The sequence below is a fragment of the Moschus berezovskii genome, chromosome 15, assembly GCF_049115385.1.
Source record: "Moschus berezovskii isolate FMDL1 chromosome 15, NW_MosBer_1.0, whole genome shotgun sequence".
Lineage (NCBI taxonomy): Eukaryota > Metazoa > Chordata > Mammalia > Artiodactyla > Moschidae > Moschus > Moschus berezovskii.
The window spans coordinates 67,645,721-67,673,463 of record NC_142474.1 but is presented as its reverse complement, the minus strand read 5'-3'; the positions used below and the strand labels follow the sequence as shown (position 1 = coordinate 67,673,463).

Below are 27,743 nucleotides of genomic sequence, written 5' to 3'. Positions count from 1 at the left end.
TTTATACCAACTGGCCTTATAAATGAAAGGTTTCTCTAGTGAGAATCATTCTGAAAGGTCAATTTGCTGATAACTGTGATGGAAACGGAAATATTTAAAGGGAGAAACAAGTGCCCCCTTCCTTCCAGAAAACCACCAAACCAACTGCTCCAAGGGAAGTAGAGGAAACACATAAGCTGTGTAGATCCAAAATGTAATTTACAATGAGGTGAATTCAAGCACATGACAGATGAACAAATTAACCTGCAAAAATAGGTTGACTTCTTTTAATTTCTCCACGAGATCCTGTCTTGCCCTTTCTTCAATCTCCCGTTTATACTGCTCTACTTGACTGTGTTCTATCATATTCATTTCTATATGACTTTTGAGGTTCACTACTTCTTGCTCCAACTTCTTTTTATTCTTCTCTAGTTTTTCACATTTCTTTTGCATTCCTCTCATAGATAATAACTCCTCTTGAAGAACTTGATGTTTTGCATCCAGGTGCAGACATTTTGAAGATGCAGTTTCCAGCTCTGCTGTAAGATCATCAACCTGCAAGAATAAAACAATACTGTTTGGTAATGAGGCAAGTGGGCTGAGCACAGCCTAACTCAAGCCCAGGATCAAATAAATACGATGGTATCTGTATTGTAGAATGTAGGACCAGGGATTACTCAGAGAATCCAAAAAGAAGTTCAAACCACCAAGAATCACAAAATATATTCTTCACTGTCATCATCTTTGTCACACAGCATTTGCACTTGATTTTACACTCTTTTCTATTTTTTCTCCATAAAATGACTACAAGTCACCTCTTAGTAGAATGTCTCTTACTCCTTCCCCCCATCTTAATGCCCCATGTTTTAAAGAAGTTTGAGGGATACTGTATTGAGTTATCTAGAGAAGGAAATGGCAACCCACTCCAGTATTCTTGCCTGGAGAATCCCATGGACGGAGGAGCCTGGTGGGCTACAGTCCACGGGGTCGCAGAGAGTCGGACACGACTAAGCGACTTCACTCACTCAGGGCTGAGTTAATAAAAGCTTCCCAAAATAAGACTGAAAATAAGACTCTAATTAATAAATCTTGTAAATATGGATTCTAATCCCATAAGTCTTTTTCTGAACTATGAATAGTTTTTGCTAATTTGAACTGCATTCCAAAGAAAAATAATTTGAAAGGTTAAAGAAATTCCATCTCCTAATAGCTTAGTGAGATGATCCATACATATTTCTGAACAACAACAAAAAATGCTTCATTCTTGTAACCATTTGTTACTTTTCACAGAACAGAACATACCAAACAAAATTTGCTGGAATTTCAGTGACACTGAGTTGGAAAGAACTTTCCTTTAGACAGAATGATTACTCGGTGAGTGGAGGCGGTGGTACTGAAACTGTCTACAAATTCTTTGACACTTTGCTCTGAAATTCCCTCCCCTTAAATATGTGCTGGTTTCAGTAACTTATTTCTACTGGACAGAGTCTGGGAAAACTGACTCTTGCTCCATGGGAAAGCCCACCCTTAGCATCAGTCACCATGCTGCGAAGAAGCGCAGACCACATACTGAGCACTTTGTCAGTGTCCCCACTGACCGCCCCCAACTAATGTCCCATGCAAAAGCCAGCTCCAACTGCCAGACGTGTGCATGAACTAGTCTTCAGATGACTCTGGTCCCCACCTTCACGACACCCCAGCTGATGCCGACTGGAAAAGAAATGTGCTGGCCTCACCCACTGAGCCTTGCCCCAGCACAAATCTGTGAACAAAGTAAATGCTGTTTTGAGCCACCAGGCTTTGACGTGGTTTATTATACAATTTGCTGGCAATAAATACCTGGCACAGATACTGATACTAAAAATGCCATTAAAAAAGAACTAAAAGATGTGAGAATGCCTTTCAACCTGGAGGTAGGTGAGGCCTGAATGGATGCAGAGAAAGAAATGAAAACCCAAAGGGCTTCATGACATTGTAAACTGAATCCTGATGGCCCTTAAAGAGGCTGCTGGTGACAGCTTCTAGGCGAGAGAAGAAAATGACACTGAAACACAGGGGAAAGGAGACTCTTGCTACGAACCAGCTGAAAGTAACATCAATGAGAGGGATAAGTGATCAAAAAAAGGAGGGGCTATCAAATACATAGGAGCCAGGCTCAGTTATGCTTGGGTTCAGTATCTGTATCGCCTTTACAGCATCTCCACATGGCCAGCTGTCACATGGCGCTAAGAGAGCAACAGCTTCTGGGCTAAGATCAAATCTAGGGTGCTGCCAGGAAAACATGGTCTCAAGGTGAAGCCTGTAGACTGTAAAACCCTTCATTAAAACCCTGGAAAGACTTAAGGTGGTGCCTCAAATTCCTTTAGAGATCTTAAGGGCATAAGAATTTTAAAGGCATCATCCTACAAAGCTTCACAAGAAGTCCAAGGTGCAGAGCTTCTCTCAAAAAAGATTTGTGAGGGTAGTCCCTCCAATGACATGAACCCCAATCCAATTCACAGGACACTAAAAGCTTTAAAGAGAACCTTGGCAGCAAAGAAACAGTGCTTTGCCTAACAGAGACCAAGACATACAAATGAGAACAGGCCTTTGGGATTTTCTTAGAAGTTCAATAAGGAGGAAGCTGGCTGAAGAAACATCTCAGCTACAGACAGAGGTCATTTCTTATGAAAAGGACAGCACACAGAGCTCAGAGGGTAGAGCAAAGGAGAAGCACTCCTATGGGCAGGACCAAGTCCTCATCAAAGAGCTGGCAGCATCAAACTGGACCTCAGAGTTGCTGTGGACTACAGTGCCTCCCATTTCTGAACGGGAGAGTAGTCATCCAGCAGAATGGTGGGGGTGTGGGTGGCAGATAACTTGTCCCTTTACTTCTCAAGTCTTAGTACTGAGAGGGTTGTGCTCACAGGATCACAGTCTAGAAATCACACCCAGAAACCTCATCCCCATGTGCCATCTGTACCTGATGAAGATGGTAAGACCTCGACTTGAGCCTGGGCCTGACACTGTAACAACTGAGACTTGGGAGGGAATGGGTGGGGAAAAGGGTATTTTTCATTGGAAGGAATACAAAAAATTGTGGCCAGTGAGTAACTGTGCTAGTTTTTAAATGTACCCATGAGTTTTAAAAAATTTATTCTGTAAAAAAGGTAGACTATAGGCCAAGTATAAGTGGCTTGCTCCTACTGAACAGAAGATGATGAGAGTGATGCTGTGTGAACTGCAAAGCAAGGTTAGACAAGGCAGCAGGGCTTCTGCCTGGCTCTCAACCTGGGAACCAGGCTGCATGTTGCAAGTAAGCCCAGGCTGCAAAGCGAGCCTAGGTGTCCAGGGTAGGAGTTTCACTTGTCTGCCTTCACCAAAGTCCAGCCAACCACAGATACCAACTATCAGACACCGGAATGAACACACCTTCACCCAATTCCAGCCCCCAGCCCTCGAGCTGCCCCACCTGAAGCCAAGGGGATGAGAAACCAGCCGTCCTGGCCACCTTTCCCTAAGTGTAGATTTTGAATGAAACCAATGTTGTTTATTGAAGCCACTAAACTTAAAGCTGATTAGGAAAAAACCAGAAAAATCAATTTTTGAAAAAGATAAAATAAAGAAACATAACCTAAATGCAGGTAGAAACTGGTCTCCTATAAACTGGAATATAATAAAGGGTGAGATTTTTTCTGACAAACAATGTTGATGAGAAGAAGCATATAACTAGAAGAAAGACTTAAGAACTATTCAGGAAGAAGTTTTTTCAGGGTTCCCTTCAATTACAATTTCTTACAAATAGGCAGGTGTGTCTCTTTAGAATTTCTGCTCAAGTTTGAAAACAATGAAGACTAGTAAGCAATGAGACATACCATTTGAATGATAAGAAATAACTAGAAATACTTTAATTACCAAAATCAGACTTTTGACCTCATCTCAATTGACTGAAATTCTAAAAGATTTGGGTAGCTTTGAGTAGTTACTAATCCAGAACTCAGTTTTCATTGTCCTCTCCTCAGAGAGAGAAATAAAACACGAGATGCCACTTCGTACTTGCTAGGATGGCTATACTCACAGAAACAGGTAATAACTAGTGTTGACAGGAATGTATAGCAATTGGAACGTTTTACATACTTTGGATAAAAATATAAAATAATGCAGCCATGCTGGAAAACAGTATGGCAGGTCCTCAAAAGGTTAAACAGAGTTGCTGTGCAATACAGCAATTCTATTCATAACTGTATTCTGTATTCCCAAAAGAAATGAAAGAATATACTCACATGAAAACCTAGACATAAATGTTCTCAGGAACATTACTGACATTAGCCAAAAAGCAGAAACAACCCCAAAGGTCCATCAGATGATGAATGGATAAATAAAATCTGGTACGCCCATACAACAGAATATTATTGAGCAATAAAAAGCAAGGAAACACTGATACATGTTAGATGTACCTTGAAACTATTATGCTAAATGAAAGAAGGCAGTCACAAAGGATCCCACATTGTGTGATTCCACTGACACGAAATGTCCAGAAAAGGGACATCTACACAGTCAGGGCGTGGAGTCATGCTTCCCTCAGGCTGGGAAGATCAGGAGGGAAAACTGGCAGAGGGTGATTACGAAAAGCTGCAAGGTTTCTTTGGAGGGTGATGAAAACGTTCTAACGTGGTAATGCCTGTTTAACCCTTTAAACACAACAGTTACTGAACTGTAGAGTTTAAATGAATGAACTGCATGGTATGTTCATTAGATTTCAACAAACCTGTCACCAAAAACAACGGATGCTTTGGGGTCATTAATGCTGTGCTGCTCAGCTTCAGACCACCAGCCAGGGTTCAAGACAGAGAGAGTCAAGAGTGTGCCCTTTTTATCTAAAAAATGAAATAGGGAAAAGCTGTCTTTTTTACTGGTGTCCAACCTAAAAAATTAACAGACAAATCTGTGTTTCACTGCTCAAAGCATGGAATGATTTACATTTCCCCAAATTAAGTGATTTGGGGGTTCTAAAACTGATTAAAAATTACCTTATGTTTTAGCATATTAATTTGAATATCCATTTCAGTTTGACTGGTTTTTAAATCTCCATGGAAACTAAGCTCTCCATTTTCATATTCATTTAACTTCCTTCTTGTCATTTTTAAGAGTTTCTTAAATCTGTAGAAATGTATAGAATAAGTTCTTTAAGAGCAGATATTTAATAATTAAACAGATATATGTTCTATCAGATAAAACAAACAAATCTATAAATTATAATCCTTTCTCATTGTTCAAATTTAATATTCTTTGAAAGCATAATAACTAAATTCTAATCTTAGATAAATATTATGAAGAAAAATTTTATCACATTTAAATATACTATGTGTGATATATGTAATATATGAGTTCTTATAAAGAAGTTAACATCAATTTTTAGTATGCTGGTGTAAAATATTAATTGATTATTAAATATTAGTTATAAACCAGAGATCAGTATTCAAGTTAAAGACGAAGAGATATGATATATGAATATTTTTTGAAAAGACACAGGACACATTTGTTCCTACTGACCTCAGCCTCTACAAAACGAAAAGAAAGTAGATACAAAAAACCAACAGGATTCTCACTTAAAATTGAAAAAAGAAAAATCTTTGGAGCCTGAGTTAAGCAGGAAATAACCCAGGCTGAGAGTTTTAGAAGAAAGGAAATCAGAAGAGAGAGTGTACCAGTCCTTCAAGACGGTTTTAAGAGATGTAGAAATCTTGCCCAGCACATTGTTAACAAAATGCAAAGCAATGTAGAAAAAATTAAAAGAGAAAAATATTAATGAGGATCAGAGAAGAACTCTTTGTATAATCGTCCCTTGGCATCCACAGAAGATTGGTTCAAAAATCCCCCAACACTCCGTGGATACAAAATCCACAGATACTCAAGCCTCCCTACGCACATCTTCCCTATACTTTCAGTCATCCCTAGATCACTCACATTAACTAATACTATGTAAATGCTTTGTAAATAGTTATAAATACAGTGTAAACACTATGGAAATAGTTGCCACTTTGAGACCAACCCAAGTTTTGGTTTTTGGAACTTTCTCAAATTTTTTCCCTGAATACTTTTGATCTTGGGTTGGCTGAATCTGTAGATGATGAGGGTTAACCGTACTCAGCAAAAAAACAGAAGCAGTTTTTTATCTTACTGATCAAAACATGGTCACTAATTTTATTATTCTTTAAGTTACACATAGATTTTTGTATTTACATTTTATAACTAAAATTTGGGGGCAAAAAGAAAATATAAGCCAAATCAAGATACTTTTTAATGTTGTTCAACAATAACACAGGTAGGTTTTTAGATAATAAATTACTTGAATGATGAAGGGAAGGAACACAATTAAAAGAAGGCAGGATTACCAAAAAGAACAAAGATACTTTGCAGAAGTAAAAATTCAGCATAGATGATGAGGAATGGAGTGACATTACTATATGCAGAGGCACGGTTGTTACTGTTTCAGAAATCATTACAGGTAAGTATAACACTGCTGCACTCAAAAACATTTCAGATTGTGCAGACTTTACACAGTAAACTTTGAAAAAGGATAATGTGCTTAATTATGAAAATACACATAAAAAATGAATTTGTCTAAGGTTTTAATAAAATAAAATTATACTTTAATTAATAGTTGTGATTATCAGAAATATTAAAATCTTACCCAGTAATCTCTTTTTCCAACTCACTATTTTTCTTCTTTTCTTGGTCCAAGCTATTTTCCAGAGATTGTTTTAATTCAATATATTTCTTTAATTGTTCCTTTTCATCCTCAGACTTTGGAAAAAAAAATTTAAGAAAATTATTTTTAAACACCTAGAGAGACTTATTCTTTCTTAAAAATATTATTTCTCATGAGTTCACAAATTAATATGAATTTATAGTAAACACAGTTTTTAAACCTGATTGATGCCAATAACAGATTTCAAAATTGATGACTTTTCTTAAAACAACTTAAAATGATTTTTCATTTCATCATTTTTCTGGAATTTAAATTGCCAACATTTATTTGTTAAAAATAGAGACTTTTACACATGAAATACTAAATGTTAATGAAAGTTTTTTAAAGAGTGTCTATATTTACATTTTACTTTCTAGAGATGCTCTAAAATAATTTTCATCAATGGTTCAAGATATTCCAGGTTTTGTTAAGTCACATCTTACTAAAATAATCTTTGAAAAATTCCCATGCAACCCCCATCTCTTTAAAAAAAAAAAAAAAAACCCAACAAATGAAAAATACATTCGTTCAGAAAAATGGTTCTATACAGATGTAGCATTCATTCTTAATGAAGAGAACAAACTACAATATTTAAAATGACTCATTCTCAAAACTTTCACAGAAAGATTTGGATTACAAAAGAAACTCAAAATTCTCAATCAAATCATTACTCAAATTTCTGGACTCAAATAGATGTCTGTGTACCAATGTTCAAAGCAGCATTATTAACAATAGTCAGAAGGTGGAATTTCATTGACAGAGGAATGAACAAACAAAATGTGGTCTATATAAAATACTGCTTTTTGGACTGTCACAATTTTTTAAATTAAAATCTTACTATAAAAATCTTTAATTTTATGAATTCAGTTGACTTCTTCTATAAAGAGGAATCACAGTACTAGTAGCAAGCAGTATCAATAAAAATACAATAAGTTAATCAATAAGACTTTTCACATTGTCCAAAATATTCTTATATATTACTAGCAAAAAAATTAAAATCCTTTCTCAGTATGACAGAAATTAAGAGGTTGACCTACCGATCTTGTATTTAACAGGTTTTCCTGAAGCTGTTCAATTTTGCCAGCTTGCTTTTTGACTGTAGTTTGTAACTCGGCATTTTCAATTTCAAGCCTAAAATGCAGATTTTAAAATAATTATTCTCACAAATACGTTTCATTTTTTAAAGATCTTTTTGGATGTAGACCATTTTTGAAGTCTTTATTGAATTGACTACAAAATTGCTTCTGTTTTATGTTATGGTCTTTTGGCTGTGAGGTACGTGGGGTCCTAGCTCCCCAACCAGGGATCAAACCCACACCCTCTGCCTTGGAAGGCATAGTTTTAACCCCTGGACTGTCATGGCATTCCTTCACACATAGATTTTTTAAATACCACACTGTTTTTGAACAAACATCTGCAGGTTCAATTACATAGGTTCTTAGAATTTTGAAAAGTAGATGATTTGGCAACTGTACCGTTTTTCTATTTGTGACTAATCGCCTTCCCTGGTGGCTCAGATGGTAAAGAATCTGCTGGCAACGCAGGAGACCCAGGTTCGATCACTGAGTCAGGAAGATCCCCTGGAGAAGGGAATGGCAACCCACTCCAGGATTCTTGCCTGGAGAATTCCATGGACAAAGGAGCCTGGAGGGCTATAGTCCATGGGGTTGCAAAGGGTCAGACATGACTGAGCGATTAACACTTTCACTTTTCACTTGTGGATAATGTGCAAAATATGGAAATAATGGGGGAAAATTATGCATCGCAAAATAGCTCAAAGCTGAAATGTTACACAGCTTCATGATAATGTATCTATTATCACTATTGATCTATTCTCATATTATACTGTTTATCTGCTTTATACTTAGTTTCTACGCTGCTTTAAATCGTACTTTTGGACGTGATCCTGTGTTTTCTCAGCACATCTCACAGCCTCTGTAAGTTGATCCTGTGCTTCTTGCAACTAAAAAAAAAAGGAAAAAACAACTGTTTTAACTACTAATAACCTAGTAAATCCGCCGTCATTGGTTTTTGTCTCTTTTGTCTGCATATTGTAAACAGCTGCTTTCCTGACATACAGCAGAGATTAGTTGTTACAACAGACACCTTACAGTCCACAAAGTGAAAATATTTCCTGTCTGCCCTCTGCAGGTTACTGACCTCTCCTCTAGCACTCAAACACAACATCAGCCATGCTTTAAATCAGATTTTCTCAAATAAACACACAAATTTATAAACTACTCAAATGGGGAAAGACAGAAAGCTACCTTATGGTAAACAAATTTTTTTTAATCCAGGCTCCACATTGGCCATCACTTTAAATATCCACATATGTAAATGACCACAGATCTTCCAGTGGTTACGAGAGCTAACACTGCTGTTGGGGACAACCGGATGCTTGAGGAACTAGTGTGAGAGGCGGTAGCTACACAGGAGCCAGAATGTATGGGCCTGTGTCACAGTTCCATCAGTTCTGAGCTGTGTGTCCTGGAGCAAATCACTTAACCTTTCTGTATCTCAGTTTCTCCATCCATAAAATGGAGATAATGGTAGCATCAACCTCAGTGGGATGTTTGAAAGAATATACTGCGGAGTTTACAGAATGTACTTTGAAGAAGGAAACGGCTCCAGTATTGCCAGAAAGAAACCCGCTCCAGTATTCTTGCTGGAGAATCCCACGGACAGAGGAGCCTGGTGTACTACTGTTCATGAGGTCACAAAGAATTGGACACGACTGAGTGACTAACCACATATATAAACTGTTTAGAAAAGGACATGGCACAGAATAAGAACTATTTGTAATTGGTGTTATTACAGTCGCTGTATTTTATCTGCAAAACAATTTAAAATATCAGGCAGATGTCATGCCAACAGAAGTCGTCTCCAACACAAGTCACATTGAAATCACTCTCCATACCATTGCAAGTGGCAGTAAGGGGGAGCATGAGGCCCAGAACATATGTATCCAGTACTTCAAAAATGTTCACTGACTCCACTAACCAACTAGCAGTGCTCTCCACTTATAATAATTTGTAACTTCCTTCCTTCTGTACTACTCAGTGGACAACAACCACGGGTTAATATGCAAATAGCACCTCCTGGATGGAGTGGTACAGAACTTACATGACCATCAGGGTGAAGTCACTGCCATGGAAATATTACCCTACTGCTAAATCAAAGTTCTGAATCAATTCATTCCCAGCAACTGTTAATGTCTAGCAAGTACTCAGATGAGAAAATTAAAGTGACAAGCTATGGATATCAGAGAAGCCAACTCCAGAACCTCACAGTTGGTGAAAGGCTGCTGCTGCTGCTGCTAAGTCACTTCAGTCTTGTCCGACTCTGTGTGACCCCATAGACGGAAGCCCACCAGGCTCCCCCGTCCCTGGGATTCTCCAAGCAAGAACACTGGAGTGGGTTGCCATTTCCTTCTCCAATGTGTGAAAGTGAAAAGTGAAAGTGAAGTTGCTCAGTCATGTCCGACTCTTAGCGACCCCACTGACTGCAGCCTACCAGGCTCCTCCATCCATGGGATTTTTCTAGGCAAGAGTACTGGAGTGGCTTGCCATTGCCTTCTCCAGTGAAAGGCTGCTGCTGCTGCTAAGTCACTTCAGTCGTGTCCGACTCTGGAAATCCGTAAATCCCACTTCTGATTGCATAATAAAGGAAGGAAAATTTACATTTTTCTTCCAGAGTCAGGGAAAAAAATGAGCATTTAACTGAACAATTCTATTCTATTAGACTAACAGAATTTAGTTTCTTAATAAAAGTTTTACTATACCAGTATCTCCAAGAAGAAATTATTGGTATGGTAAAAAGTATTTAGTTGTGTCCTAACAACTGTTAAGCTAAAGTATTTTCCATTTATGCAGACAAGTATTGTGCATATCAATAAATATTCCCTGTTAAACCAATGTATACTTAGACAAGATTCACCCTCATGAAAAAAAATGACAACAGTGTAAAATTAAGGGCTAAAATATTCTTCACAGACTAGATGAGAAAGGCTGAAGAGAAAAGGCTCAATGAGAACTGGACAGTCAGGACAGCTCCATGGATGAGAAAAGACTGGGCACCAGGTCTGAATAAATGGAGGACTACCCCAGAGAAAACAAAACTGTGCAGACCAAAAGGACAGTCTGAGCAAAGGCCAAAAAAAGGTGAAATCAGCCAGTTAACTCTGAGGATAAAATCCAACCACAGGAAAACAAAAGCGTGTCCACGCAGAAACTTGTAAATCAGTGTTCACAGCAGCATTATTAATAGCCTCAAAGTGGAAACAACCCAAAGCTGCATCAACTGGTGAATGGAGAAATAACTTAGCCACATACTGTTTATTGTTTGACAATTAACATGCTATAACATGGATGAACTGCAAACACATGACATCAAATGAGAAGCGAACCGCAAAGGAGCACACACTGTGTGATTCCATTTACATGACACACCGAGAACGAGCATGTCTACAGAGACAGATACTAGACTGGTGTTTGCCTGGGGCTGAGGGAGATGGGGGGCCATGAGTGGTGGCTAAGGGATGCAGGGTTTCCTTTTCAGGGTGATGGAAAGGCTCTAAAATTGGTCACAGGTGACACCTTTCTACACTAAGAGATAGTGAACTACACATTTTCAGTGGGTGAATTATATGAAAAATGAATTATATTTCAATAGCTTTTTAAAAAAATCCAATGGCAGGATCTAAATAATCTTCTTAATTGTCTATTTTGGATGTACATACTATATACCATCTGAGTACCTCCAGGCTTTTATAATATATCTAAAATGAAAAGAAGGCAATGACTGACTTCAACTAGTTTGTATAATACCCTTTCTGCACAAGTTATTCTGAAATCCATGAAATATATATATATATAACTCTACAGTCATTGACATAAGTGAAGACGAGAAATGATAATTTCCTGAAACATTCCATTAAACATCCTCTGATTTTATCTGGCTTGCCTTATCATGGCAATACAGGTATCACACACAAAAAAGTATTGTTTCAAAGAAACAGTCTCTCAACTTCTGTGAAGAATGCTGCACAATTCTTAACTTTCCTAAGGGTAAATAATATAAGAAAAATATATATAATGCAAATGGCAGAATGAAAGTCAAGTTTTAGAAATGAGTGCATTATAAAGATAATAAAATTGTAGTAAATTACTTGCAATGAAAATACAAAAGAAAGCTGTCCATGAAAACAAGTGTCCTAAAACACTTTATCCTACATATAAACAGTCAACACATTCAATTTCATACCTACCTGACTTGTGAGTTGACATAACTTCTTCTTTAAATCCTGGGCCTCAACTTCTAAGTTGGCACGATAACGTGACAAGACCTCCAGTGATGCCTCCGACATAGACTGCTTTTTGAGGGTATCAGCCAGTTCTTGTTGAAGTTGTCTCACAGCTGCCTAATAAGATGCTCTGTCACTGAGTTTATCAAATCACTTTACTATTACATTATGTTAATAATAGATAACTCCAACATACGTACTTTGAAAATTATCACCACAGACAGCAACTCACCTTCTTTTTCCTCCTCAGTGAGTTTGGTTACACACACAGAAGAGGCCACCCTCCAGCCTTCCTGATATTAAGTTACTCAGACAAAGGATGTGGGCCCACTGTCCACGCCCTGCCCCTCCCAATAAGTCTGCAGAGCTTCACCACCTCACATCCAGAAAGAAATGGGTGTGTAGGTGGGACAAGTGGTGGAAAACTCCACACTGTGGAAACATTTTCCCTCTTTATTAGAGGCTTCGATTAACTTCACAGATCTTCACATATTCAATCCAGTGTTCAGATCTTTCGAATAGATTCCTAATGAGGCCACTCCCTTGTTGCTTATCTATTTTATATCTAGTAGTATGTCTATGTTAATCCCAAACTCCTAATTTATCCCTCCTCCTCACCTTTTCCCTTGGCTAACCGTGAGGACCTACTGGAGAGCACAGGGAACTCTACTCAATATTCTGTAGTCACCTACCTGGGAAAAGGAACTGAAAAAGAATGGACATATGTATATGAATAAATGAATAAATCTGCTGTACATCTGAAACTAACACAGAATTGTAAATCAACCATATTCCAACATAAAAGAAAAACGAAATTTAAAAATGAGGTTGCTCCCATGCCTTCAAGGAGCCTCGATATCCTGGCCTCCACTTGCCTCCAGACCGCAGCCCCTGCAGCCCTCTCCTAACTCACCCTACTCCTGCTGCTCACGAATCCTGCTAGCCTCCATTTTTAGTGGACAAACTTGTATTCAAATGATAGTAATTGATCTTTAAAATGAGAATTATGAACAAATTGTTTGTAAAAATGCTCTAAGTAAATAGCATAAATAGTAGTAGGAAGATTAAATCAGGAATAGCTTGGCTAAAGCTTACCACTCGAGTCCCAAATTATGATTCAATGACATATAGATGCCTTTAAGGAGTTGAGAGGCCATAAGAATAAATGATTCAAGGCTGAAATTTTCCCAAATTAATTCAAATTGACATGAGTGAAATTCAAATTATATCAACAAATATGACAAAAAGCTATGAGAAGCTACTGAAGCCAAAGTACAATAGATAAATATGGCCTCTGGGAAACCTGGAACTGACAGTCAAGGAGATCCATGCAACTGAAGCTTAAATTCAAAATATTCATTTCAGGTCTGAGCATTTCATTTATCTGCTTCATCATGATACTGAAATGTGGTAACATAAAGATTAAAATTATTATCCTAATAGTAAAAGAGTAAATTACTAACACTGTCTATATTAATAATTTAGAACTGAATCTCTTTAACATTTCATAAGCAATATGATGTCTCTACTCAAAGTAAAGCATCTCTTGGGTCTAATTTTTATTTGCTGGATACAAGGTGTGCTTTAAGGCTGGTTTAGAGACCACAGATTCACGGCCTATGTATTTTTTTATTTTCAACTAGATTCAACATTTAGCCAGAATCAAGAATCACTTTGAACTTTCTTTCAGGAAGTCTGAGAATTTCTCCTTCTGGATACTCACTTCTCTTTCTGCTTTCTCATTTTCGTACTGATACAGTCTCTCTTTTAAATGATTACATTCCTTGATTAACTCCTTGTTTCTTTCCTCCAGCATCAGACCTTGTTTCTCACTTTCGGCATGAAGCTTTCTCACAATCTGCTGAAACTGGTCTTGGATGCTAATGACCGTCTTCTCTTTTCTGTCGGCTTTGTTTTGTGCATCGTCCAGTTGCTGTCGGAGCAACATGTTTTCACTCTGGAGTTGAGATAATCTCTCCTCTAAGGATTCCTGCTTTCCAATATATTTATTCACTTTGCCTTGTTCGTTCTGATACATGTGTTCAATTTCCTGCTTTTGACACTCTGTTTGGCTTAGGTCTCTCTGGACACGTTCTAACATCAAAATCTTTTCTCTGAGAGACTCTCTCGTGTGATGCAGCTTAATTTCTAGGTTATTGAACTTACTTTCCGCTCTAGAAAGTTGCTGGGAAAGCATCTCGTTGTTATCTTTCAGGTTAGACACATCGAAATTCATTTTGTCCTGCAAGTGTAACCACTCGTCTCTTGCTCTCTGGAAGGCAAGTTCCAGGTCTCTTTTCGATGTCTGACATTGATCATAATCGTGTATGGCAGCAGCCAGTCTAGAACGGTAGGATTCCACTTCCGTCTCTAGTCTTTGTTTGCTTTCTTTTTCGTTCTCCAGCTGAGCGTTCAGCGTTGTATTCTCCGCTCTCAGAGCATTAAGCTGGCCTGTACTCTGGGATATAGTCTCTGTTAACGTTTCTTCACCTAGTTTTATTGCCTTTTGAAGGTCGTCATTCTTTCCTTTTACAATTTCAATGTCCTCAAAATATTTCTTTTCCTTTTCCTGGTTCTGGTTTTTCACTGCATCTATCTCCAGTCTTAGCATGGCAATTTCATCCTGCAGCATGTGGTTTTTGCGCAACAGATCTTTTGCTTCTTCACAACTATCAGAAACCTAAGTGAGACAAAGGAGACTTTTAGCTCGTACTCAATAAAGTGACATTTCATGATTTCCTCTGAAATGAAAGACTAACCTCTATGCTTATATAATGAAAAGACTGCACCAAGTGTGTCTCCAAATCGAAGAAAACAAAAATCTCAGACTATACAAGCAGAAATACCCAAAAGTTCAAAAATTTATTTGAAGACAATGAATCCATGAAAGTAGAAAAGAAACCCCAAGAGACTTTTCAAGAAGCTCAGAACTGGAAAGGCTTTCCTTTGAATTAAAACGACCTTGGGAAGGCTTAAACAAAAGATGTATAGATCTGACTATACTTAAAAATTGCATGTGATGTGGTGTATTTATACAATGGAATACTGCTGCTGCTGCTGCTGTTGCTGCTGCTAAGTCACTTCAGTCGTGTCCGACTCTGTGTGACCCCACAGAAGGAAGCCCACCAGGCTCCCCCGTCCCTGGGATTCTCCAGACAAGAACACTGGAGTGGGTTGCCATTTCCTTCTCCAATGTGTGAAAGTGAAAAGTGAAAGCGAAGTCGCTCAGTCGTGTCCGACCCTTAGCGACCCCACGGACTGCAGCCTACCAGGCTCCTCCATCCATGGGATTTTTTCTAGGCAAGATAAAAAAGAATGAAATGCTATTTGTAGCAACAGGGATGTTGGACCTAGATGTTATCACACTAAGTGAAGTAAGTCAGACAAGGACAAGTATTATATCATACTGCTTATATGTGGAATCTAAAAATGAACTTATTTACAACACAGAAAGAGATTCACAGACATAGAAAACAAATTTACGGTCACTATAGGTGAAAGGGCGGTATGGGAAGGGAGAAATTAGGATGTTGGGATTAACATCTACACACTAGTATATATAAAATATAAGAATTGATGCTTTTGAACTGTAGTGTTGGAGAAAACTCTTGAGAGTCTCTTGGACTGCAAGGAGATCCAACAAGTCCATCCTAATGGAAATCAGTCCAGAATGTTCATTGGAAGGACTGATGGTAAAGCTGAAACTCCAACACTTTGGCCACCTGATGGGAAGAACTGACTCATTTGAAAAGACCCAGATGCTGGGAAAGACTGAAGGCGGGAGGAGAAGGGGATGACAGAGGATGAGATAGTTGGATGGTATCACCAACTCAATGGACATGAGTTTGAGTCAAATCCGGGAGTTGGTGATGGACAGGGAGGCCTGGCGTGCTGCAGTCCATGCGGTCGCAAAGAGTCAGACAGAACTGAAATGAAATTGAACTGATATATAAAATAACCAACAAGAATCAACATAAGGAACTACACCTAATATTCTACATGAAAAATCTGAAAAGGAATATGTGTGTGTGTTAGTGTGCATGTGTGTTAGTCACTCGGTCATGTCTAACTCTTTGTAACCCCCATGGACTGTAGCCCATCAGACTCCTCTGCCCATAGAATTCTCCAGGCAAGAATACTGGAGTGGGCAGTCATTTCCTTCTCCAAGGGACCTTCCCATCCCAAGGATCAAACCCAGGTCTCCTGTATTGAAGGCAGATTCTTTACAGTATGAGCCAGCAGGGAAGCCCTATATATATGTGTGTATATACACACACACATATACATATATAGCTGAATCACTGTGCTGAATACCTGAAACAATGCAATACTGTAAATCAACTATAATTCAATAAACAAAACTACTTGCTAGCTTTAAAAACACTGCATCTGATACCTAACCTATACGGCTACCTCACAGTAAGAGCCTTAGCTCTATATATTATTTAAACATACTAAAATTCATAAAAAAAAACTTTTTTGAGACTATGCTACCTTTCTAACATTTTAACAGAAGAATTATACCTATTGATAATTGTACTAAGCACTTGTACAAACATCAATTAACTCATTAGCTATAATTCTGGAAAGGAAGAAGTTAAAAATATAAATAAGCTGCAGGCTTTTCACCAGGTCTTCTGACTCTACTAGTCCTCTTACATCAAACCACAGTTACTTCTCTAGTAAAAACATACAAACACAAAACAAGCCTCTTGTTTCACTCACGGTACAGACCCTAATGGCAAATAAGGGAAAATGTAGAGAGCTCGTCTTAGAAAATCATGAGATTATGTGCTACAGTAGTAACTTTCATTATCTCTTCATAATGTTTAAGATAGTACGATGGGGGAAATACAATGAAAAACACAATAATTATCACCAATATATATTATGATGTATCTATCACTGTTTTCAAAAGTTCCCTGTACTGAAACAGGACACTCACAGAGCAGAGGCTCATTTTCTCACAAGTAGAAGAATGACATCCAAAATGTAGTCTCTGAACTGCCTACAGTTTTCTCCTTACCATAAGCGGAAGTGATAAACTAACCTAACGATCTTTCGAGGAAATGACATCACTACCAACAACCAGAATATCTATTGTTAGTAGCAAAAGTCTGTTTTCGTTAGAGGGGGAGGGGGGACTTATATAAGTTTGTTCTAAAGAAACAACTTTTTAAGGTGTTCAAAAGTGTTTTAACAACTGATGGCACAGTTTTGACAAATTGAAAACCTGTAAATGATGTGAAAATGTCGATAGGGTATTGGTTAAAGAAATGACAGTGGAGCCAAGAACGGACTCTGATTTAGACACTGAAGATGATGATGTGCATGGAGTGACCGACACGCTCACTCCAGAGCAGAGGGACTTGGTAGGGTAGTGCAGTTGATGGTGGACCACACACGGTCTTCCATGCCTAAACCACAATCAGGGTGCCAGCTCTACCAAGATAGTCGCAAAAACTTTGAGATCAATTCCTATTATAATATTAAAGGCCTCTCCTTGGATGAGGCCATCGTATGTCACTACCAATCTGCAGCAGACAAGCGGATTTGAATTACAAATATTACTTTATCCAACAGATGGAAAATATTTCCCTCCTCAAAACATAGATATATAGGCTTTCAAAATCCTCTACACTTTCCATGATATATAGTTTTGGTTTTTAAAATATATACATACACAGAGACATACACACATATTTGAAAATGACTACAGAAAATACCTCAGAGTTCATTTCCTTATTAGCCATTTCTATCTCCTTTTGTTTGGCAAGGTGATTGGCCAGAATTCCATCCTGTAAGATTCTGGCATTCCGTTCTCGGGAAAGCTGCTTCTGAGTGTCATTTCGCTCTTCTATAACCTGGAGAGACATTATATGAAGTTTTGGGCCCATATCATTAAAAAAAAAAAGAAGTTAAAAGCTTAGAAGAATTTAAAATGAAAAAAACTGTTTAAAGGAAGTTGCCTTTTTAAGCACAAGGATCTTTATTCCCACATGAATAACTCAGATCTTAATTTAAATGCCTGCTAAATTTATCACAAAACATGTTATGCTTTAGCAAAAACATAGGCAGACATAGTATTGTGAAGGAAAATTTCTTTATAAAGCACTTAACTAGTTTCTTCAGAGTGTCAACGCAAGTTAGCCTGTATTTTAACATAAAAAAGCCAAAATTAATACACGGATTGGAATTAGGAATACTACTTTGCCTAATACATCAAAAATGATTCAGCTTGATTTATGTCCATTCCTCCACTCAGAAAACATACACAGAGCATCTATTAAAAGACAGGAATGGCAAGAAATTAATAACTTAAGCTCTAAATGTCACAGTTCATACTTGAGATAACAATTTTGTTCTAAACCTAAATCATACATATTAAATTAAAGGGATACTACAAATAATACTGACGAAGCAGGGTCAGAAATTTGAAAACTTCACCAAAGATTGCGCTACCTGATTCAGATCATGCCTCGCAGTCTTCAGCTCCATCTCGAGGGCTCTGAGAGTGAGTTCAAGCTGCTGTTTCATTTCAACTTCTTTACTGTACTGGTCTTCTTTTCTTCTTAACTGCTCCCTAATTTTTTCATACAACATATCAGCATTTCTTCTCTGCTCTTCTTCTTGCTTTAAGGTGAATCTGCAAAATTTATACACCTCTTCTTAGAAAATCATGAGATTGTTCACTGCTACAATAACTTTCATTCCCTCTACATAATGTTTAAAATAATAAAATGGGGGGAAATACAATGAAAAACACTTAGTAATTCTCACTGTTTTCATGCAGAGGGTTAAGAATAAAACTCCATAAATTTTGTGTGTGTGTGTCTTGAGAAAAATGACTATACATCTGTGCGTGGGAATGTAAAGTAATATAAACTTCTTTAAGAATAGTTTAGAAATATAGATCAAAGAACTTTTTTAAGTTCTCATACTTTGACCAAATAATACAATATTATTAAAGAAAATGTATTCAAAATAATTAGAAAAGTAGAAATGAATTTATAGAAAAAACGTTTCTTGCAGTATTAAATATAATACAGAAAAGAAAACAAACAACCGAAAGTCAATTTGCTAAATAACTAATAAGGTTTCCATTATGGTGGACTTCGGTATGGTCATGAAAATGATGATTTGGAAAAATATACATTGTTATTAGAAGCATTCACTGTTAAAAATTTGCTATATTATTTCCAAGAAAATCACACTCCACGATACTAATGACATTTTCTCCCCTGTAAAATCCCAGAGGGTAAATTAGTAATTATAACACATCAATGTCTCTGCAGTATTAAAGAGAGTAACAGTTCAAGTATTTCTTTAAAAGCGAGATGCACAGTACCTCAAGCTGCCGAGCTCTCGTTCCCACTCCACTTTCTGATGCTCTAACTGCAATTTCACTTCTTTGGTTTCTGACAGCTCTTTCTGTAGCCCACTAATCTTACTTTCCATCTTTTTAATCTTTCCTCTAAGCAGCTCACAGTGGCTTTTTTTAAGTTCTACTAATCTTTCATATGAAAGAATTGTATCCCGGATTTTCAACAAGCTAACAGAATCTGCATGATGAAGAAAACAAAGATAAAAACAAAAAAAAAACTATGTGAGTAATTTTTGAGTATAAAGGACTGTGCCTTTCACGGTCACGCATCCATGCATTGAACAAATATTAAGTGTCTACAATGTGGAAGACATTAATCTAAGCTCTGCAGATAAAACAGACGCCCCTGGCTCTTGTTTACCTTGAAGTCTAGGAGATGAGAAAGATAAATCAAATAATTATGACCTCAGAAGGATACTCCAAGAAAAGAGAGTTCTATGATCACATAACAGAACTTGACAAGCCTGGGTCCAGGAAAGATCTCCCTGGGGAAGAGATGTCACTGAGAAATGGAGGAGGAGCAGCAAGGAGTGAGCGGAGCAGGAGGAACAACCCTGTGGGCAGTCTCCAGCTGCCATGTGTTTCCAACCAAGACAGAGGCAACAGCTACTGATTTACCTTCCTGAGTGCAGAGAGCAAAAACAACGCCGACAAAATGCATTAAACAATGATTTTCATGACAAAGGACTTCAGGGACTGAAGGACAACGATCCCGGAAACACACGAGGTTAGCCTAAGGAACGCCCCAGCTCACTGCCTGGAGAGAATTTCCAGGCCCCAACATGGGGAGCAGGAACCGAAGCTGAGTCAGCCAGACTCCCTGTCAGGAGGTGATGAAGCTGACAGTCTGGTGAAACCAAAGTGGGCAGAGATCACAGAGCAGAACCGCGGAGAGGAGAGAGTGGGACAGAAAAAAACACCCTGGAGATCTGAGGAGGAGCCCCTCGGGTATTCAGCAGAGGAAGGAACAGCGCCCGTCTGGGAGGAACAACCTGAGACCAGGGAGAAACTATCTGCAAAGACCACAGGAACCTGTGCCCGGTGCTCACTCAGTCCCAGGAATTCTATCTATTCTCATGAGCCGGGCTGGAAAAACATCTCCTTACAGTAGAACCAACAGGGTAGTCAGTAAGGTCTTGCCTCCAAGGCAGGAAATAATCAGCCCTAGCCCCAGGGTCCCTTTGGATGCACCTAACAAATCATAAGAAGCAAGAGCACAGAAGGATCTCTGGAAAACTCTCAATATTTGGAAACTAAATCACATGGATCTAAATAACCCTTGGATCAAAGAGGTAATGAAAAGAAGAATTACAAAGTATTTTGAACTGAATGAAAACGAAAACGTAGACCAGCAGACATTTTAGGAAACTGACACGCTGAGTCTAAAATTCAAGTGGAAAGAAGGGTAAAAAATAAAACCAGATGAAGCTAGACAATTATGACCTTTAACCATGAAGCAAAGAGAAGTAACAGTTGGGCTTTAAGCAAAGGGGTAACATGATGAGATCTGAATTTTTAAAAATAGATAATAATTATAGTTGCTGTGTGGACTGAGGTTCTGGGAGGTAGAATAGCAGGGAAAGAAGTTCTGAGATTATTTCAGTTATTCTAGGAGGAAGGTGATGCTGACCTGACCGTGGGTGAAGGCACAGGAAAGAAGAGTCAACAGAAGGTTCAGTGAGTGAGAAGGATCATAGGCCTGTGGCTCAGAGTATGCACGCACTTTCATGTTCTTTTAATACAGAATCTACTTCTGAGATGCACAGCAGTATAACATATCCGTGGCTCTAGAGCACGACAAGACAGGGTGTACATATATTACTAGTACACCATACACAAACAGGCACTGTATTTATATTTACACTGCAGTCCTACCTTTACAGCCCACGTCAAGTTGTTCAATTAGCAACATGGACTTCTTACAGTAGAGCAACTCGCCATCCTCGGAAGCTGTTTCAGATGTCTGAGTTAAGTCATCAAGGTCATCCACAGAAGTAATTTGTTCTTTGACCTGCACATAAATGATACTATTTCATAATCTCCTTAAAATATTTAAAAAACATACTAACTGTGCAAAGGTGATAAATATCTCTTCATTAAAGCAAAAACAGACACTTTTTAAAAGGACAGATTTGTTTTTTATCAAAAGGATAACTTTATCAATAGTATTTCTAAATTAAGTTGTCAAAGTATATGTCTCTACAACAAAGGAAGACTTTATATTTTGCTACTATTCCTTTTACAAAGTATTTTTTACTAGGAAAATATTTTTTATAGTTAACTTTTTGACTATACCTTGTTATTTTCATTAGATGTTTTCTTTGCAGGCCTAAAAAAACAAATGATTCTTTTCAGGCTAATGTTAAATAGTTAAAAATACAAATACCTAACTTAGTTTTTTATATAAAACCTTTGCATTTGCATTGGTAATTTTTTATAAAAGGATTAAAACAATAAAGAGTAACATTAAAGGACAAAGAAAATATATTTATAATACTAATAAAGCATTGAATTTAGATCAAAGAAAAGGAAAAACATATGTCTGCATATGTGAAAGGAACCAATATACCAGGATTTCTTACAGTTGTCATTTTCAATAAGAACTATGTTTTATAGAATAAAACCTATCTGGGAAGTATTCCTTAAGTCCTTATAAGAAAGAAACCCATTTTTAATAACCATGATATTAGCCTTCTGAGGACTTCCTTTGCAACAGCTATGCATTATTATAAACATTTTATATGTCTTAACGGCATTTTAATCCTCACAAACATTCTGGGAGATAGGTATTCCTATCTTCCTCTACATAGGAAGAAATGGAGCACAGAAAGGCTGAGTAAGTTGCCCAAGCCCACACAGCAGGTCACCAACAGACCCAGAGTTCAAGCTCAGGAAATCTGGCCTCAACACTGCAGTTCCAAAATATGCTGAGAAAGTAATATTTAAATAAGTCTTCTTAAGTAATATGATAGCAAATGAATCTATATTATTATTCCATGTTCAGTTATAACTGTAAATAACATTTTCTGAATCTTAACACGTTTCTCAAAAAATAAAAAGACTTTAGAGGCAGGCAATATTGGAAATCTACTTTCACTAAAGACTTGCTTTTGTAAAGAAATTTATCAGTAGGCATTCATTCAGCCATTCTGCTGTTTATTCATGAATCTGATATACACTTATTGAGCACACAATACGTGTTAATAACACTCTTACTATGGGAAGCATAGTTTTTCTAATTTAAAACTTTAGAAACCAAAATTAATAATTTGTGAAAGATTGTTAGTTTTTTTTCCATTGAATATAAACAAAATTTTTCCCTTTTCCTTGGAATCTATAAACAACCATGAAGTTGATATGATGTAATGTTTCAGAGTCCCTTACAAAATCATAGCTACTCAGGATGCTACTATCAACTAGAATCATCAAGGAATGATCAAATCCTATTCAGTATAGCCTAAGTGTTTGTAAGTTCACGATTATATAATTTTTTTAAATCTATGTAGGATAGAATTAACTGAACTAATCATCAACACATGCCATTACATAGGAATATCACACTTCAGCACCAACAAACAAGCCCTTACCATAAAACTATATATGAACAGAAGTATTATGTACAATTAGGTTACTGTAATAGTTTAAAGACAATGTCATACAATCAATGTTTTCTAATATTGGAAATGCAAACAAGATTAAACTCAATAAACACGTCCTCTGCTGGCTCATTTCTAACAGCATACATACTCTAAAAGCTCCCATCTTAACATAAAACAAGAAACTCCTCTGAACTCCACATTCCTCTTCAGTTACCATCTGTTCTCTACTGCCTGTCCCAGCAAATATTCTCTACAGGCCTGTTTACATGTATGCACTACAGTCCAGCTTTCAAGGAGACTATTTACTGAAATGATTTCTGGCCAAAGGCACTGGTCCTCACTTTAATCTTCCAGCAGTGTTTGTCCACTACAGCTGAGGAATCTCTTGTCTTGGCCTGTACACTGTATTATGCTGCTGTATTTCCAGAAGAAGTATTCAGTGCTTATTTCTTCCTCTAGAAATAAAGAATTTGTAGATATTACCTGTCATCGTCCTGATCCACTTCACTTAAAATGTTGTCATCATTAACAAGCAGCAGACCACCAGTCAGTGAATCGGTCTTTTCAAATATTGGTGCAATCACACATTTTTCTGGTGTCCATTTGCCACTGTCCTTTATCTTTATTTCCTTCCTATGCACGCCAGGATCGCTACTTCAAAAAAATCCACAAAAAAGCCAATGTTCTCTAATAATTCAACTGATAAAGAATAAAAAAACAATTCTTGTAAAATTCCAACTCTTACCCATCTTAAATCATTGATTAATTCACAAAATAGTTATGAAGTACCAACCATATGCAAGAAAACACAAATTCTTGCCTCAAAGACAGATATACAATTATGATATGATGTGATATGTACGAGTTGATGTATGAAAGTTATCAGTGAAATAAGGAAGGCTTTACAGAAGAAGTGAAGAGAAGAGGTTACAAAGAAGAAAAAAGGGAGAAAATCATTCTACTTGGAGATTAGAATACGAGCAGAAAGATCAGGCACATGGCATCTAGGTTGTTTCCAAGGAACCTGGAAGGAAAAGTACAAAACCCATGAAAGAAAGCAGAGAGATGCATCTTTGCAAAGACATTGGGAAGAACCTCAAGGGCTACACTGGAAACCTGGAGTTCACTTCCTAAAACACAATGACTCTTACCCAAGGGAGTCATAATTAGATTTACACTATATTTTCTGTTTCGCTTTTAAATATAATAATGCTTAATTTAGGGATTTCCCTGGTGGTCCAGTACTTAGGAGTCTGCCTGCCAATGAAGGGGCACTGGTTCGATCCCTGGTCCTGGAAGATCCCACATGCCATGGGGCAACTAAACCCGTGCTGCACAACTACTGAAGCCAGCTCCCTAGAGCCTATGCTCAGCATCAAGAGAAGCCACCACAATGAGAAGCCCAAGCACTGCAGCAGCAAAGAACTAGCACAGCCGAAAAGAAAAAAAAAACCTCAAAGAAAAAAGTAACGCTTAATTTGGATGACTTTTTAAATGATATGCGGCACATATACCATGAATGAAAAAATCAAGGAAATATTTGGTGGAGGGGGGCAAGGCAGTTTACTTTTAAACCACCCACATGATGGGGTGATTTCAGCATTATGACTGAAAGACCAGTACCTCATCAGTTCCCCTGCCACCAACAACAATTTGGCTCCCATCCATGGACATACTCAAAGTGATATGAGAAAAAAAACCTGCCAACCAAGAATACTCTATCCAGAAAAGTTATGTTTCAGAAATGAAGGAGAAATAAAAACTTTCCCAGAGAAACCAGAGCTGAGGGAGATCCTCACCACTAGACCTGTCTCATAAGAAATGCTGAAAGAATCCTCAAACTGAAATGAAAAGATGTTAAGTAGTGACATAAAATATATTTAAACATACCACACACTGGTAAAGGCAAGTAGCCAGTCAAACTCAGAATACTCTAATACTGTAATATGGTGGTATGTTAAGAAATTAACTTTAGTATTATGACTAAAGGACAAAAGAATAAAAATAACTATATCCCTAACAAAATGTAAAATGTGATAATCACAACCATTAGCTCAGTTCAGTTTAGTTCAGTCACTCAGTCGTATCCGACTCTGAGACCCCATGAACCGCAGCACGCCAGGCGTCCCTGTCCATCACTCCAACCATCTCATCCTCTGTCGTCCCCTTCTCCTCCTGCCCTCAGTCTTTTCCAGCATCAAGGTCTTTTCCAGTGAATCAGCCCTTTGCATCAGGTGGCCAAAGTATTGGAGTTTTAGCTTCAACATCATTCCTTCCAATGAACACCCAGGACTGCTCTCCTTTAGGATGGATTTGTTGGATCTCCTTGCAGTCCAAGGGGCTCTCAAGAGTCTTCTCCAATACAACAGTTCAAAAGCATCAATTCTTCAGCGCTCAGCTTTCTTTACAGTCCAACTCTCACATCCAAACTTATTTCACAGAAAAATAACAAATGACCTGCTGTTAAATAGGCTTACCTATCAGAACCTTCATTCTCCACAGCAGCAAACTCCTGATTGCTATTTTCTCCACTCTTTCTCTGCTGAATCAATCCACTGTCATCAGCAGTATCACATACATTGTCTGATACTTCCACTTCACTATTTTTGTGCTGCATCTTTTCTTCTTCAACCTTTAACGAAAGTTTGACACTAAGAAATTGTTACTTAATTAAAAACATTTTTTTGTTGTTTTCATTAATTTTATTATTTGACTCAGGGTTTGGCCTGATTTTAAGTGATAAAAAATCTTTTTGTGCTTACTTTAATTTTATCACTAACAAGTCACTGAAATATTTGTAAATCCTACTTCTTCTTGTTTGACGAAAAGAAACAAAATTCCCAAAATTTCAAAAAAGGCTTTCTTAAGATGATGCAATTATTCATCCCCAGTCTTTGCCATCTAACTGGCAGAGATAGAGAAATAAAAAGACAAAACACACAAAATCTGTCCTCTTCAGTCTTTACCACCTGGATTTCCCCATAAACAGCCAGATTTAGAGGATGTGACACCTTAGTGCCTCAAAAACACTAAAGCTGTTCTTTCCCCAGTGCCTTTTACATTTCTTTGTTCATTTGGATCCAGGATATAACAAAAAAGTGATGGTGTTCACTAAAATTTATGAACCAAAGTTTACCAAAACACGAGGAGCAGAGTGAAACTGATGAGTTGTTAGTGTGGAATTCTGGAATATAAATAATGCTTCCCAATTCCACATTCAATAACCATCAAACTTTATAACTAGAGGGTATAGAAACAATTACCTATTGTAGCCCCACGATTTACCAGAAATAGGAGTAAAACCAAGAAAAGTTAAATTTTTTTTGTCTTTTCTTTTTTTTAAATTATTTTTTAATTGAAAGAAATTTCTTTACAGAATTTTCCTGTTTTCTGTCAAACCTCAACATGAATCAGCCATAGGTATACATATATCCCGTCCCTTTTGAACCTCCCTCCCATCTCCCTCCCCATCCCACCCCTCTAGGTTGATACAGAGCCCTTGTTTGAGTTTCCTGAGCCATACAGCAAATTCCCATTGGCTACCTTTTTACATACGGTAATGAAAGTTTCCATGTTACTCTTTCCATACATTTCATCCTCTCTTCCCCTCACCCCAAGTCCATAAGTCTATTTTCTGATTCTCCACTGCTGCCCTGTAAATAAATTCTTCAGTACCATTTTCCTAGATTCCATATATATGTGTTATAATACGATATTTATCTTTCTCTTTCTGACTTACTTCACTCTGTATAATAGCTTCTAGGTTCATCCACCTCATTAGAACTGACTCAAGTGTGTACCTTTTTATGGCTGAGTAATATTCCATTGTGTATATGAACCACAACTTCTTTATCTATTCATCTGTTGATGGACATCTAAGTTGCTTCCACGTTCTAACTATTGCAACAGTGCTGCAGTGAATGATGGGATACATGTCTTTTTCAGTTCTGGTTTCCTCAGGGTATATGCCTAGGAGTAGGATTGCTGGGTCATATGGTAGTTTTATTCCTAGTTTTTTAAGGAATCTCCATACATCTTCCATAGTGACTGGATCAATTTACATCCCCACCAACAGCACAAGAGTGCTCCCTTTTCTCCACACCCTCTCCAGCATTTATTAAAGCTTGTAGACTTTTTGATGGTGGCCATTTTGACTGGTGTGAGGTGATATCTAGATGCTTTTGAACTGTGGTGTGGGAGAAGACTCTTGAGAGTCCCTTGTACTGCAAGGAGATCCAACCAGTCCATTCTAAAGGAGATCAATCCTGGGTGTTCATTGGAAGGACTGATGCTAAAGTTGAAACTGCAATACTTTGGCCACCTCATGAGACGAGCTGACTCACTGGAAAAGACTCTGATGCTAGGAAAGGTTGGGGGTGTGAGGAAAAGGGGACGACCGAGAATGAGATGGCTGGATGGCATCACCGACTCTGTGGACATGAGTTTGAGTGAACTCCGGGAGTTGGTGATGGACAGGGAGGCCTGGCGTGCTGTGATTCATGGGGTCGTGGAGAGTCGGGCACGACTGAGCGACTGAACTGAACTGAATAACGAGCGATGTTGAGCATCTTTTCATGTGTTTGTTAGCCATCTGTATGTTGTCTTTGGAGAAATATCTATTTAGGCCTTTTTCCCACTTTTTGATTGGATTGTTTTTCTGGTTTTGAGTTGTATGAGCTGCTTGTATATTTTGGGAATTAATCCTTTGTCAGTTGTTTCATTTGCTATTATTTTCTCCCATTCTCAGGG

At 37.7% G+C, this 27,743-nt stretch overlaps 1 protein-coding gene across 5 annotated transcripts in view; it reads right to left on the bottom strand.

Moving 5' to 3' along the window:
* The window catches only part of LOC129557139 (ankyrin repeat domain-containing protein 26), a 67,707-nt gene that overhangs the window by 7,171 nt on the left and 32,793 nt on the right, over nucleotides 1-27,743 (bottom strand). For 3 of the 5 annotated variants that reach the window (XM_088844179.1, XM_088844177.1, XM_088844181.1), the window contains 14 exons: nucleotides 25,472-25,626; nucleotides 23,478-23,648; nucleotides 21,691-21,724; nucleotides 21,271-21,406; nucleotides 19,360-19,573; nucleotides 18,474-18,657; nucleotides 17,738-17,875; nucleotides 13,735-14,691; nucleotides 11,976-12,128; nucleotides 8,602-8,672; nucleotides 7,747-7,840; nucleotides 6,653-6,765; nucleotides 4,989-5,118; nucleotides 244-534 (listed from right to left, as the gene is read on the bottom strand). In XM_088844179.1, coding sequence (XP_088700305.1) covers nucleotides 244-534; nucleotides 4,989-5,118; nucleotides 6,653-6,765; nucleotides 7,747-7,840; nucleotides 8,602-8,672; nucleotides 11,976-12,128; nucleotides 13,735-14,691; nucleotides 17,738-17,875; nucleotides 18,474-18,657; nucleotides 19,360-19,573; nucleotides 21,271-21,406; nucleotides 21,691-21,724; nucleotides 23,478-23,648; nucleotides 25,472-25,626 — 2,841 coding nt within the window. Of the gene's footprint in view, nucleotides 1-243; nucleotides 535-4,988; nucleotides 5,119-6,652; nucleotides 6,766-7,746; nucleotides 7,841-8,601; nucleotides 8,673-11,975; nucleotides 12,129-13,734; nucleotides 14,692-17,737; nucleotides 17,876-18,473; nucleotides 18,658-19,359; nucleotides 19,574-21,270; nucleotides 21,407-21,690; nucleotides 21,725-23,477; nucleotides 23,649-25,471; nucleotides 25,627-27,743 lie in introns of those variants that run through there. The other 2 variants (XM_088844178.1, XM_088844180.1) reach the window with 2 other exon arrangements.